At 35.3% G+C, this 15,058-nt stretch overlaps 4 protein-coding genes across 4 annotated transcripts in view; 2 read left to right on the top strand and 2 right to left on the bottom strand.

Annotated features, from left to right (window-relative positions):
* Window positions 1–2,075, top strand: part of LOC100181022 (glutamyl-tRNA(Gln) amidotransferase subunit A, mitochondrial-like) — a 4,473-nt gene extending 2,398 nt beyond the window's left edge. The window contains exons 6-9 of the mRNA XM_002129759.5: window positions 161–253; window positions 519–598; window positions 1,074–1,208; window positions 1,628–2,075. Coding sequence (XP_002129795.2) covers window positions 161–253; window positions 519–598; window positions 1,074–1,208; window positions 1,628–2,051 — 732 coding nt within the window. The 3' untranslated portion in view covers window positions 2,052–2,075. The remainder of the gene's footprint in view (window positions 1–160; window positions 254–518; window positions 599–1,073; window positions 1,209–1,627) is intronic.
* Window positions 2,076–2,273: 198 nt separating this feature from the next.
* On the bottom strand, window positions 2,274–3,989 carry LOC104266549 (meiosis-specific nuclear structural protein 1-like). Its single transcript, XM_009863016.3, has one exon. It carries the CDS (start codon window positions 3,965–3,967, stop codon window positions 2,474–2,476), a length of 1,494 nt encoding a protein of 497 aa, XP_009861318.1. The 5' UTR covers window positions 3,968–3,989; the 3' UTR covers window positions 2,274–2,473.
* Window positions 3,990–4,525: 536 nt separating this feature from the next.
* Window positions 4,526–6,927, bottom strand: LOC100178660 (phosphoglucomutase-1). The gene is made up of 2 exons (XM_026838335.1): window positions 5,257–6,927; window positions 4,526–5,066 (listed from the first exon to the last, which is right to left on the bottom strand). The coding sequence occupies exons 1-2, from the start codon at window positions 6,666–6,668 to the stop codon at window positions 4,799–4,801; spliced, it is 1,680 nt and encodes a 559-aa protein (XP_026694136.1). The 5' UTR covers window positions 6,669–6,927; the 3' UTR covers window positions 4,526–4,798.
* A 502-nt stretch (window positions 6,928–7,429) lies between these two features.
* On the top strand, window positions 7,430–13,829 carry LOC100176335 (arrestin domain-containing protein 3-like). Its single transcript, XM_002129742.4, has 9 exons — window positions 7,430–7,605; window positions 8,082–8,216; window positions 8,485–8,586; window positions 9,127–9,254; window positions 9,791–9,933; window positions 10,852–11,008; window positions 11,534–11,599; window positions 12,006–12,180; window positions 13,286–13,829. The coding sequence occupies exons 1-9, from the start codon at window positions 7,488–7,490 to the stop codon at window positions 13,432–13,434; spliced, it is 1,173 nt and encodes a 390-aa protein (XP_002129778.1). The 5' UTR covers window positions 7,430–7,487; the 3' UTR covers window positions 13,435–13,829.
* The last annotated feature ends 1,229 nt before the right edge of the window (window positions 13,830–15,058 follow it).

Genomic DNA, 15,058 nt, shown 5'->3' on the forward strand with positions numbered 1-15,058 from the left:
GTTATACAGAAAACTAATCACCCAACAAGTTAAATACATGGTAACTTATAAATGTCACGAGGTGTTTGAAAAAGATCACCTGTGTTATAACAACTGTAGTTTTTAACCCCTCAAGGATAAAGCAAGTTACATTAATCAAACTTTTATTCTTCAACCTTAGGAGTACAATGTTCCTGGTATGTCACCTGAGGTCATTGAAGCGTGGAATCGAACAGCGGACATTTTTGAGAATGCTGGTGCAAGAGTTGTGCAGGTAATTTGTGGTAAATCAAGGTTATAAAGAAACATAAAATGTAGTACCTTTATTTCTTTTCGATTACGGTAGCAAAGATTTAGAAATATTTTAATTAAAAAGACAGGATATAGCGACATAACAACAGTTGTTAAAAAACGCTTTCAGTTAAAAACATATTTACATTAAATTTAAAAAATAAGCGTGGTCGCTACACCTAGCAGACAAACAGGCCATTTATGTTTAACTGAACATATTTTGTAATTTATTTTTATCTGCATTATAGGTAAGCCTCCCGCATACAGAGTATTCAATACCATGTTACCAAGTGCTTGGCGCAGCTGAAGTGGCATCTAACATGGCTAGGTAAATAAGTAATAAATGAATGTAACTTACTTAATCCGCGCATGGCTAGAAAACAACAGCCGTTATAACATGGATGTTCTGTTTCATAGACCTTGTGCCAACTTACGCGTTACCATATATGTTACTTTGTGGGGGGGATTTTTTTCATGTATGGCGTTTTTATCGTCCCGTTTGGTAAAAAAAAATAGGAAGGACTCTAAAAAAAACATTGTATGTGTGTAACAAACATAGGTGCCTAACATAGCCTTGCCCTGGAATGAATTATAATACCCTGTTTCAATAATCAAGTAAGTTTCTGTCAATCTATCACAAAATGGATTGCCATTATCAATTCAACTGATATCAGCACATGTGAACAGTACCTTGCTTAACAAGAATAACTTAATAGGAATAAGTATGTGGCCGAAAAGAAGCCTGGTTTTTCTAAAAATAGGCGCCAATGATAACAAATCTCTTAAAATATGCATATTTACAGGTTTGATGGTTTGGAGTTTGGCCACAGAGTTGAAGGCGATTACACAGAAAAGATGTATGCCCGATCTAGAAGTGAAGGTTTTAATGAGACTGTTGCTGGAAGAATACTTGCTGGCAATTATTTCCTACTTAAAAGGTTAACGGCAATTGCTCCAACCCAGTGGTCACTAATAGGTTGTCCAAATTATCCGCTATGCATAAAAAATCCCCAATAAATAATCACCCACAATGTAACATTATGTCAATGTATTCTTTGGGCAAGACACTTAACGGCAATTGCTCCAACCTAGTGGTCACTAATAGTTTATCTAAATTATCATATGCCTAAAAAATCCCCAATAAATAATTACCCACAATGGAACATACTTGTATTAGGTATATAAAACAAAACACCCATGTTTAACAACTGTCGTTGCTTCAACCCATTGGCCCCTTCTGGTTTGTCTAAAATAAATTGTCAGCCATTTAAAAAATTCCCAAAGTTGTAATGACTGTTGTTGCCCAGCCATGCAAGGATATTGCAATTTTTATTTTACCTAGTTCTCTTTCTTACAGCAACTATGAAAAGTATTACGAAAAAGCAATGAAAGTTCGCCGGCTCATAACGGATGACTTCCTAAACATATTTTCCACCAAAGAAAATTTAAGAGTGGGTGGGAGACCCCAAACAATGGGAATGTCAAATAGCAGTGTTGATATCTTGCTTACTCCAGCAATGGTGTCACCTAGCCCACTATATAGTGAATTCAATCAAAGAAGTAACCGCCACAGAACTGTAGAGCATGATGTATGCCTTCAGCCTGTTAACCTAGCAGGCGTGCCGGCAATTTCAGTGCCTGTCAATCTATCACAAAATGGACTGCCGATATCAATGCAGTTGATATCAGCACACTTTAATGACAGTACTTTGCTTAGTACTGCGAAATTTTTAGAACAGTCGGTGTCTTTTCCTTGTTTTAAGTTTCCGGACATTATTTAATTCAAATATACTTATTTTATCTGATGTGTGATATTTTCTGGTACTGATGTTTAATGCTGAATGCTGCTAATGCTGAATGCTGCTAAAAATTGTTTAAACCCAGTGGTCACTCATGGACGGTTGTCCATGTTATACGGCCATACGGACTTAAAAGCAGGTACAAGGTGTATGAAATATGTATCCTGTGTTCCAACTAAAAGAAGAATAAATGTCATTCATTCATTTTTTTCATATTTTTAGTTCACCGTTTTATGCAGTTACACAAATGAAGCAAAAAACAAATACCCATAAAATGTAACAAAGTGTCAAAAGAGACAAACTTAAATTTTTCACAATGCCTTGTTGAAAACTTGCAGTAAAAGTGCTACAACAGTCAATGGGACAAAAAACATTCAAAACTTGCAGCCATTAAGTGGAAAGCATTAATAGTCATCAAAGGGATCAACACGTCTCTTCTGATAAGCTTTCCTGAAATTTTCATCAAATATTTCCAAGTCTTTATCGCTGGTGAGGACACCTTTAGGAAGATACCCAAGAAGTTTCGTTGCGTGCTCTTTAAGAAGTTTCTGCCTCTCCTCCTCCAAGATCTGTCTCCGCATAGCTTGAATCCTCTCCTCTTCCTGGAGCTGATCAATTTCTCGTTGTCTATCCTCCTCAAACTGCCGCCTCCGATCCTCAATGAGAGCATCAACTGCCCGCTTGTGCTCGAGCTGCTTCATTCTTCGTTTCTGAGCATTCATCTGCTCAATTCGATCATCCTCCGCAAATTTAGCAAGCATCTGCCTCCGGAACTCTTCCTCTTCTTGCTGTTCCGCTTCCATCCTCATTTGCTTGAATTCCATTTGCTTCTGGTGCGTTTCCTGGAGTTCAATCCTCTGTCGAAGCTTTCTCTCCTGCTCCGCCATTTCTTTTTGCCTCTCAGCTTCCTCTTGCTCTTCCAGATAAAGATCCTGAAGAATATTTTCTCTTTCTTCCTTTTCACTCTGCTCCCTAGCAATCTTAGTGGCAAGTTGTTGCTGCACCAGTGCCTTCGCATTTTCTTGTTCTTGCTGCTTAGCCATTCTCTCATTCTCCCTAACTTGTTGCATATCCGCAAACTGAAGTATTTTTCTATTCTCCTCTTCCAAACGTTCGCGTTCCAATCTTTTCCATTCATCCCTCTTTTGCTTAAACTCCTCCACAAATCTCTGCGTCGCGTGTTGCTTCTCCAACCTCATTTCCTGATCCCTTTGATCCTCCTCATAAATCTTCCTAACGATTTCATCAATCATGAGTTTTTCTTTCAGGAACTCTTCATACGCCTCTTGCTTCTTATGCTCTTTCTCTTCAAGCTGCCGTTCCAGCTCTTGTTGATAGCGAACACTTTCTTGCCAACGCTCAAGCTCCTTTTGTTGCTCTGCCTCCTCTGCTCTTTCAAACTCCTCTTTCATCTGACGAGCGATCTTAGAGTCCCTCTGCATCCCTTGCAACTTAATAGCATCTCTTTCCGCGATCTGTGCCGCCCTTTCTCGATTCATATACCCAGCTTTTAGTTTAGCTTCCAACTCCCTAAGCTCGAGACTATTATCCCGGAGCTGCTGCCGCATCTTTTCATCTCGAATCTTCTCCAGTTTAATCTGCTCCAACTGACGAGCCATCCTCTCCTCCTGCGCGAGCTGCTCTTCCCGCTGCCGACTATTTTGCTCCGCTTTCAAGATGGCTTCCTCCATCACTCGCTCCTGCTCCTCCCTCTGCAGTGTTCGGATGAACCTTTTATCCGCAACACGATCCTCACTCTTCACATTTGCACGGATCAAAGTATCATCTTTTAAATTTTTTAGAAAATCTTCTCTTAGGTTTTCTTTCCTTCTGTTTTCCACTTGCAGCTTCTCCTGCTGAGCATGAGTCAGCGCTGTTCGACGCTGAGAAGCAAACATCGTGGCGTTTTAAATTAAACAAAATTTCTGCAGGAAAAAGTAATTTTAAATAACATTAATGAAATATTATTTTTTCTACAAGCAACTAGGCTATGGTAACAAATTATGACTTTATATTAGTTTTTGAGTTACTTCATTATCTATTATTGTACACAGTGATACTGATACATCCATATAATTACGTTTCTTTCGTTTAATATAACGATATTGTACTCGTTCAACAACTTCGAATTGTATACGGAACCGTTCTGCTGTTTACATAAAATAAACGGCACAGATTAAGTTAGTATTAAGACTACATTAAGACAAATTATAACATAAAATTTTACAAACTTCTTTCTCTATTTATGAAAAAACGCGGCTGAAAAATCTTGCTTTTATAATTGACTTCTATTGTCAAGGCAACTGACGGTTTGTATTTACCCACGCGGTGGCAGTACAAGCCACGTAATATTTAACAACTGGGGAGCAGGTGTCTTATTTCGCCAAACTTCAAACATACTGCTAAAATGTAGAAATTTTGGAAAACCTTCTTACCTCAAATTAAAAACGATTTTGTTTCTCAATTGCACAGCAGAACATATAACTTTTATTGAACTTTCAAAATACAGTGCAAAACCAATCTTTCATTTTGAATTAATAACATAGGTTAAAAACGACCAACTGTAATAAATAAACACATATATATATACTGCAATTCATGTACACCCATTAGGCCTAATATAATATGTTTTGGCAGATAAGCACAGTTAAAGAGTATAAAGTCACCAATATATAAAGTTAGCCACACAGATAACTATTTGCATGCATAAATACATATTAATCTATTCATTACGTAATAACAGTAGGGCTTGTACGGCCTGTCAGCTCCGGAATCTGAGAAATTTTCAAAGCAATTTCAACAAGAGGACATAGCACATCTGCGACAGGAGCTTCCAGTGTTGCATCATCACTTGAGACATAACTGTCCACATACATTCGTACTGTAGCACCACTGCTACCTGTACCACTGAGACGAAACACTAAACGTGAACCGTCAGAGAAAATGATTCTGATTCCTTGTTTTTCTGCAATGCTTTTATCAATAGGATCTGTGTACCTGTACAAACAACACAAACATTTCTTTACATTAAATTATCATAGTTAAACAATCTTTTCTGCTAAATATTAAAACTATTTTTTTTTCGGCGCAAAAATATTTTACCATTGCTAAGATTTTTACATAGTTGATGTTAAACAAAATATTATATTGTACTGTGAATTCCTAATTAAGTATAAGCAAACAGTACCTGTAATTATCCATTAACTGTACAGTGTAAGTTTTTCCAGCACCAGACTGTGTTGAACCAACTAAACTTTGATCTTCAGTCATCTGTTCCAAAGATTTCATCATTTTACCGGCAGCTTCAGAATCCACTTGTTCATAGTCATACCTTGTGAAGCAATTTCTTCCATATTTCTTCCAATGATCAATAATAACCTCTTCAGCGGACATTTTTCGATGCGAGAGGATTGAAAGCCACGCAAGAGCGGCCCACATTCCATCTTTTTCTCTGATGTGATCCGACCCAGTTCCGAAACTCTCCTCTCCACAGAGCGAAATTTTCCCAGCATCCATGAGGTTCCCAAAGAATTTCCATCCAGTTGGAGTCTCGAACATCTCCATTCCAAAGCCCTTGGCTACATGATCCACAGCTGCACTTGTAGGCATGCTTCGGGCAAACCCACTCACTTTATGCTTTCGAAAATATGGAATTGCTTCATGATTAGCAGCAATTACAGCTAAAGAGTCACATGGTGACACAAAGAAGCCATTCTTTCCTATTATCATGTTCCTGTCTCCATCTCCATCAAATGCAACTCCAAAATCATGCTCCCCTTTTTTCATTTTATCCATAAGAGCTTTAGCGTAAGTGAGATTAGGGTCCGGATGTCCTCCACCAAAGTCCTCCAGAGGAATAGAATGAACAATTGAGCTCGCATCTGCTCCCAACTCCCCACAAACAATCTTGTCAGCATACGGCCCCATAACACCATGCAAAGAGTCAAAACAAAGTTTCAGATTTTTTGACGTTACATACGACTTTATTGACTCAAAATCAAAAATCTCTTTCATCATTTCAACGTAATCTTTAACACTGCATACCACATCAACGGTAAAATCACTACCCCCCACTTTAAAAGCATTGCTTCCAATAGAGCTAATATCCACTTCAATATCAGGGCAGGTTTGAAAAGACTCCAAAGATTTAGAAATTGTAAAAATCTTATCGGTTACTGAAGATGGTGCAGGCCCTCCATTGGAAGTGTTGTACTTAATTCCAAAGTCAGCATTGGGCCCACCAGGGTTATGGCTAGCAGTTAGTATAATGCCACCAGTAGCAGAATACTTGCGTATAAGGCAAGATACAGCTGGTGTTGACAGAATACCATTCTGTCCAACAACTAATTTTGCGACACCGTTCGCAGCTGCCATTTTAATAATAATTTGAACTACATCTTTCATGTAATATCTACCATCGCCCCCCACAACCAAAGTGGAGCCTTTTCTCTCATTTTCATCAATACTAAGCAAGATTGATTGAATGAAATTTTCCGTGTAATGCTTTTGAGTGAGGTATACTTGGGTGTTTTTTCTTAAACCACTGGTGCCAGGTTTTTGGTCAGCATATGCAGACGTAGGGACACTAACAATACTCATATTGGCAACAGGAATTGATATGGTTTACTAATCCCTAAAGGTAAGGATATTTTAGGAACAACAAAATAGTAATACTACAAAACCGTTATTGTTAAGGTAAAAAAAGTTTAAGGAACAATAATTATTTTAAACAATAGATAAATTAATGTAAAATACAGTACCAAAATTAGTCATGATAGGCCTATTAAATCACAGGCAGAGTCGGTATGTATAAATGTTTGAATACGAACTCTGATTACATAAAGTGTATACAATATAATAAACGAAGAATCAATATATAACAAAAATAAACAAAATGACTAACCGCATAGTTTACTTTATTGCCCTACATATCGATAGAAATTCAATCTTCCGCTAGGCTGCAAAAAGCAAACCAGCAACTTCAGCGAGTCAGCGACAACGTTGATAAGCGATGACGTCACACGCACGTATCATTGAAATCGCGGACACGGCACATACACGCGAACACGCCCACCTTTACAATACAAACTCATATTGTTCCGGCGACAATCAGTCGCTTCTCTCATTCTACCTTCTTTTTTCGCCTAATAGTCATGTAGCCTAGCGGCAAGACCGTTCACACAAACAATAACTAGCTTTACCAATAGCTAGCTTTAACTGTCAGGGTACCGTTCAGACAATATTAAAAACTGCATTCAGTTGAGTCTATTTTGCAAATATCTACCAAACAAAAGAAATTCCACGCAACTACATAGGCTACATACAAATAAACATGCAGTTGTGTGAAAGTATAAACAGTTTAATATTTTTTTATAAATGCAGTGTCCATACTCATAGTGATAGTGTACTCCTGATAAAATGGGAAAGCTACAATCTTTTTACGTTGGTTTTAATGAAGGCAAATCAGTGTTTCGACCTGGGGAGAGTGTATGTGGAAGCATTGTTATAAACCTTGCTGCTCCAATGAAAATGAAAGGTGTGAACAACTGCATACTTTAAACACTGTTTAATATACTGTATATACATGCATGTTATAGTTTTACAAAAGTAATCATAAATTGAGTGGAAATTCTTTCTCTTTTCATTGCTGATATGTGACTACCATACGGAAAATGTTTGGCGTTGAATGTAATTAAACAACTTCTAAGTTTTGCACAACAAAAACACAACAATTTTCTCATGATTTTGTGTACAATAGAAATTATATATATATGGTGAAATTTAGTATTACAAAAGAAGTTTTGGACACCAAAGTATAATAGACCAAGTCACCAAGTGCCGTCATGCATAATTTCAGTAGTTACCCTTATGCATAATTAATTGCCATGCTTTAAATTCGTGTAACATATATACATGTATTTACACCACTGTGATAAAAAAGATTTTTCATTGCAATGTGGGTAGCTACAGTAGCTATCTACATTGTTCTAACTTCCATACCATAATTTACAGCTGTCAAGATCAAGTTTGTTGGAAAAGCAAATGTGCATTGGTCGGAATCAAGGGGCAGTGGTAAAAATAGGCGGACAGTTCATTACAGAAGTTCTGAAACTTACTTTGAACAGACTTCGTATGTTTATGGGCAAGGTCAGTTTGCCCCTACTTGTATTTTAACTTGACTTGTTTGTTATAGCAATCTTATCTGTTAGAAATTATGTTTAAACTGAGCCACAATGCTATAAATATATAGCCTATATATATGAGACTTATGAGTTATTAAAATTCTAGTTTAAACTAAACCTAACACTTTTTAATTTAATGCTCTTCACTTTTTATTTTTAACATGTTAATTTCTAAGAGTGGTCATTTTCCTCTTAACCAATATGCATTGTTTAACTAAATCCTATTTTAACAGGGAGTATGGGGCCATATCAAAATGAAAAGAAACTTCCTGGTGGTCAATCCAATTTCCCATTCCAATTTATATTGCCTCCACAATTGCCTTCATCTTTTGAAGGTAAATCACCCACCAGAATTAATGTGTTCAAGGCTCTTTTCTGCTACTACTGTGGGTGTATGTGTCCTTGTGCGAGAACTTAACCACAATTGCTCCAACCCAGTGGTTACTAATTGTCTAAATAATCACCCACTAAGTAACATACTTGGTAACTCGTAAGCTGGCACGAGGTGTATAAAACAGTACACCCTTGTTTAACGACTGTTGTTTTTCGAACATGCGAGGTTAAAGTAAATTACATTCATGTCTAAATGTATGATGCCACATAGCATTTTGTGCAATAAGACATCTAATCAATATACCTCACCCACAAGGTCACATACATGGTAACTCATTAGCAGGAGGTGTATGAAACAGAACACCCCTATTATAAGGGCTGTCCTTGCTCTTCCAAGCAAAAGTAAACAAGTTCCATTCATTTACATTTTATTCCATTGTTTGCCATACGAGAATATAATAGGCATGATTGAGGCAATATTTGTACACCACAGATCAGATTTTCTCGCTGTGTTATATCAGTACTTAACAACTTTTGTATAGGAGCACATGGTTACGTTCGATATGTGGTACACGCATCAATTGACAAACCATGGAAATTTGACCCAAACACAAAAACTGCATTCACTGTTCTTGATATGCTTGACCTAAATCAAGAACAACATGCCAGGGTGAGATTTTTTACGCGATGGCTAGGTTTAATTTAACAACTTTGTTTTGTTATAGTCCTACAGATACCAATAGTTATGGTTCATAAGATGTTTCGTAGGCATTTTTGTTAATAATATCAACAAAACCCATTAACCTACTTATTGGACATAAAATAACATTAACTAACTTAATTTGTCTCTTTGATTACGGTAGTAAATATTTAAAACGAAAAGAAAGGTTATAACAACAAAACAACAGTTGTTAACACACACTTACATTCAATGAAACTTGGTTTTTCCTTGCGGGTCTGAAAAAAGCGACAGTCTTTAAACATGGGTGTTTTGTTTCTTTCTAACACTTCGTGCCAACTCACGAGTTACCATATAAATCATACAAGCTTTTTGAACAGTAATTTAATCACTCATAAAGTAACATACATGGTAACTCGTAAGATGGCACAAGGTGATAAACCCGTGTGATAACGACTAGTTTTCCAGGCACGCGAGGATAAAGTAAGTTACATTCATTTTACATTTATTTAATTGTATATTTACAGTCTCCAGCAACCATGAACGATTCAAAGACATTATGTTGCTTGTGCTGTGCAAGTGGACCAATAGCAGCAGAAGTACATATTGATAGAACGGGTTACGTTCCAGGGGAATTCATCGCTGTCAATGCTAATGTTGAAAATGGAAGGTAAGAGATTGAATGAGTGAATGTAACTTACTTTATCCTGGCGTGGCCGGAAAACGACAGTCGTTATCACATGGGTTTAACACCTCGTGCCAGCTTACGAGTTACCATGTATGTTACTTTGTGGGTAATTGTAGATTAAAGGGATTATGCCTAACCAGCAAATTACATACACTGAATTTGTTGTTAAATAGCTCTACTAGGTAATAGCCATATTTTTAAGATTTTGATTTGCCTTAACACTATGTATAATTTACCTAATATTTGTACAGGGTATGCTCATAGATCTATGTGTGCCTGATTTGTTCCACAAGCAGCATATTAGGGACATTTATATATATATAAATAATTCATATTGGTTTTTGCAATGAAAAAGAATTTTAAGATAACTTCATGTTTTTTTAACCGAAACTATATAAATAATTTAGTCTTCAATTTCAAGCAATGCTGATTATTTACCTACCCAGTCCAGTAGGTCATAGCACTTGTTTATCTTTAGAAATTCCTTTTAGGTAATATGTTAGGTGCAACAGTCACGCCTTTATTTAACAGTCAGACTTTTTATTTATAAGGTGTTTTAACAACTGTTATTTTTCTGTTAATATCCCTAATAAAACTAACTTTATTTGTCTCATCAATTACGGTAGCGAAGATTAAAAAATATTTTAAACGAAAAGACAGGATATAGCTAAAAAACAACAGTTGTTAAACACCAAACACGGTTACAGTTAAAATCTTATTTACAGGGTAGCTACACCTGGCAGACAAACAAGCCATTTATGTTTAATTATTATCAAGTTAGTCTCATAGGAAAACAAAAGTGTGCGTAAAAACTTTGATTCGTTCTTTAAAATAACATGATCTTCTCTATCTTTTTCTAAGACGTAAATTAAAAATTGTGTTAAATTTTTGCATTTCCAGTTCTTCCAAGCTACCTGGTACTTCAGCATCTATCATACAGAGTGTGACTTTTAAAACAACTCGAAAATCACGAACACGTTCAAACACGGTTGTTGAAATAAATGGGCAAGGCATGGATGCTGGGAAATCACTTCAATGGAATAATGAACGGTTACAAGTTAGTACTGTTTAAAATATAAAGTCATTTTTTTTGTTATTCAAGGTTTTTTAAATGATATAGGCTTTTTAATGATCATTTTTTGGCATTCAAGGTTTTTTATTGGTATTTAAAATTTTTTTTTAGTCATTTAAGCATTTTTAATGATGTTTAATAAACTTTTTTTAGTCTTTCAAGGTGTCTTAATGATATTTAATAAACTGTTTTAGTCATTTAAGGTTTTTAGTGATATTTAATAAACCCCTAAACCTAAATAAATAACACTTATTTGTTCTTGTGTTGTGGGGTAACAACAGTCTTTATTAACACCAGTATTTGGATTTTGATTTTTGTGTGTTTTTTCTGTATATCTGACATTTTAGAACCTATTACATTGTCACATAATAAATTATTTATTAGTAATCAATTGTTTACATAAATAAAATCCAAACTAAATAATATAAACTTAAGTTTTAGCTTTAAAAAACAATATATATTTATGTATATATTTAAAATACCAAATTTTAATGCAATTTTTTAACACAGGTGCCAGCATTACCACCATCAATGTTAAGATTCTGTAATATCATAGATATACAATATCATCTACAGGTTAGTAGGGCGTGGGTTGATAATAATACATTGATATGTATGAGAATGCAACAACTTATTTATAACTACTTTACCATGGAGCAGGGCTGCAGGAGATGTATATATTAGAGTTTCATACACATATTGCCGTAGTACATACATTTATACATTTACATATTGCTCTATCATTTATATGCTATTAATAGTTTACACAGAAGTGCAATATATACTACATTTACATGCTAATCTGTACTGTAACCTTAAATAATATTTAAGATAGATTATTCAGGTATTGCTACCATGTATAATATAACTTTAAAACGAACACCCATGTTTTAACGAACACAACCGTGTTAATGAACACCACTGTCAATTTCTGGCCAGGCAAGGATAAATTAAGTTACGTTCATTCATTTATTCATTACAGTTCACAGTTGTTACACCTGGCACTAGCATTAATCTGCGCTTAAATTTGCCAATTCAATTGGGCACTATCCCTTTGCAAGGTCTAACACCTTACTCTATTCACCCTCCTATGGGGAGTTTCCCTGTTTCTTCACCCCCTGTTGAACCCAGCGCCCCACCACCCCCAACATATGAACGTGAGTATCAAATACATCACAAACTTGTAGGTTTTTTAATGTTATGTGCATTACGCACCTGTCATGGGTATACAGCATATGTATGCATGCTCTGAAATCGACTATAAGATCCTTTATAAATAATCAGGGTCTACATAGTAACAGAGTCGTATAAACACCGAGTAGTCCAACTGCGGTATTTGTGTGTCCAAAATAGAGCAAAAGTAGTGACTTTGGCAATGGGTTTAAACGAACTTGTTACGTTTTGTTTGTGTTTTCCTTTTGTGGGAAGGTGTAAAAAAGCTTCTTTTTACCTTACCAAACATTTTTTAGAAAAAATATATAAATTTAGCCGCATTAAATGACTAAAATGTCACAAATCACCCACTTCTTATTCTAATTTTTGACTTTTTATGACACAGAAAACAAGTAACACATTTTTTGTTTTTAGGTTCAAGTTTTTCTAAATTTGTTTTTAAGCTCAAGTTTTTCTGTAATTTACCGAAAAACATACATTTTCCCTATACCTACTGTGTTATTTTGGACCCAAATTGCCGGTCAATTTGTGTTTTACGTAACAATGGGTTGGATTACTCGGTATTTCTATGGCTCTGCATAGTAATAGGGTAATTGGTTTACCATAGGTAATGATTTGGATATGTGATTTAAAAGGCATCCTGTTTTCCAAATGATAGTCGCATGTGTGTACTGTGCATCCATAAAAAAGTACATCGGTATTCCCTGCTATACAATACTCACAAATACTATTAGAATAGCCTGTACCATTCATTAAAAAAATCTCTCAGCCTTTTGAATAAAATCTCTACAAAAATCAAATTAATATAATATCTCTGCATTATATGCATTAAGCTGTACCACATGTGAAAACCTATTTTTGTAGTGTACCATGCCAACTTTTGTCCAAAATTGTTTTTTCTTTGCCAATATTTTTTTATTTTCTCTTTTCTTTGCCAGTATCTTTTTTCTCTACTCTTTGTCAGTATATTTTTCTCTTTTCTTTTCTTAGTTTTTTTCTTTCCCATTATTTTTTTTTCTTTAGCATTATTTTTTTTATTTTTGCCAGTATTATTTTTCTTTTTCAACCATTATATATCCATTTCCACAGCCCCCCCACCCACATACATGGCTGCTGTAGGTGGAGAAGTTAACATAAGAGATGAAGACGACAATGAACACATTGTAGGTGGTACTAGCTATGCACCACAGTATACTTACTATGACTGGAGTCAGTCTGCTTTTACTTACACAAACTAAAACTAGTTTTACATGAGTTAATGTGAATATTGTCGGTACACAGTGTACAGTGTAACGGTCACGCCTTTTACACAAAACTTTTTTTCTTTTTATCAATATGGTATTTTAGTAAGCCTTGTTTTACTGTTACTACCTGTTTTTTCGTTTTGTAAACTCTATTGTTTTTCATTATCGTGACTGAAAAGAGGAACTACATTTCATTCATTTATTCATAAAGCCATTAAAAGTCTTTTTTTTTTCAGGCTTAATTAGTCAGAATACATTTGTACATTTAAAAACACCTTTAAAGTATTGTTTAAAATTGTTTCTTACGTATTACCGAAATTTCTAAATGCATTATATAAGACTACAAATTGATACATTTTAAAATTTTAAAATACAATTTAACTAAAATATATGTTTAACAAACTAAAACAATTTTCACAAACGTTTTTTATAACCTTTTAAATATCATTTATTATAACACCTAAGCACTTTAATATTTAATACCTGTTCGTTTTTGTAATAGTAGGGTGGGGAAAGATGGGACATCTTAGCACGTAATATCCAAAAATCCTGATCATGTTTTGAACAATTAACAACGGTCTATGTTAGGCCCAAGGATACGGTTTTATAATTTTTTGAATATTGTTTGTTTACTACCGAATTGGATGAGAAAATGAATGAAAATGTGTGCCATCTTCTCCCACCCTACTATACATTATTTTTACAACAATATGTACTGTACCTAACTGTACTACTCTATACGGCTGGTGCCTTTAACTGATTATTGCTGACTTTGGTCATTTTGTTTTACACAACACTCTTAATGGAGCCTGTAACATATCATTGATTTAATATCTGTTACCTCTAAAAATCGGCGTATACCTTACGGTCGTGATATTTGTTTATTCTATTATTACTCAGTTAATAAACAATAATAACATTTACATTAATATTAGTCTGTTATTTATGGGGCTTTGTGTTAAAGGGGCTTGTGTACGTTTGTGGTAACTTTACCCAGCACCGTAGCTAAGTGGAATTTCAACCAAATGATATAGGTTCCGGCGCAGTAGCACAGTTTGTTGGCGCGCCTGCCTCTAACCCAAAGGTAATTGGTTCCAGGCTCGTCGTTGCTACTAATGTGGGCGTATGTGTCCTTGGGCAAGACACTTAACGGCAATTATTCAAATCCAGTGGTCACTAATGGGTTGTCCAAATTATCAGCCATACATAAAAAATCACCAAGAAATTAATTACCCACAAAGTAGCGTAACATATGGTAGGCTAACTCTCTTCACATACTTTAGGTTTTCGACTAACCTCCGATTGCAGTTATAAGAAGGCAGTTTTTGTATATAGAAGATGGGACACCTTTTTATTCTATTTTCTTGCCCAATTAGGTAGGCAACAAAGAAAATGGAAAGAATTATAACAGCGTATCCTCACGATTTCCATAGACCGTTATTAATTGTTTAAAACACGATCAAGACATCAAGATATTATGTGCTAAAGGTGCCCATCTTCCCCCACCCTACTGTATCTTACTTTATCCTCACGTCGCCGGAAAACGACAGTCGTTATCACACGAGTTTAGCACCTCGTGCCAGCTTACGAGTTCCAATGTACGTTACTTTGTAAGTGA

Source organism: Ciona intestinalis, unplaced genomic scaffold (assembly GCF_000224145.3).
Source record: "Ciona intestinalis unplaced genomic scaffold, KH HT000075.2, whole genome shotgun sequence".
NCBI classification, from domain to species: domain Eukaryota; kingdom Metazoa; phylum Chordata; class Ascidiacea; order Phlebobranchia; family Cionidae; genus Ciona; species Ciona intestinalis.

Coding starts and splice junctions, on each gene's coding strand:
- LOC104266549 (XM_009863016.3), bottom strand. CDS start 3,967: ATGTTTGCTTCTCAGCGTCGAACAGCGCTGACTCATGCTCAGCAGGAG.
- LOC100178660 (XM_026838335.1), bottom strand. CDS start 6,668: ATGAGTATTGTTAGTGTCCCTACGTCTGCATATGCTGACCAAAAACCT. Junction 5,067..5,256: donor CAGTTAATGGATAATTACAG/GTACTGTTTGCT, acceptor TTGTTTGTACAG/GTACACAGATCCTATTGATA.
- LOC100176335 (XM_002129742.4), top strand. CDS start 7,488: ATGGGAAAGCTACAATCTTTTTACGTTGGTTTTAATGAAGGCAAATCA. Junction 7,606..8,081: donor TGCTCCAATGAAAATGAAAG/GTGTGAACAACT, acceptor CATAATTTACAG/CTGTCAAGATCAAGTTTGTT. Junction 12,181..13,285: donor ACCACCCCCAACATATGAAC/GTGAGTATCAAA, acceptor CCATTTCCACAG/CCCCCCCACCCACATACATG.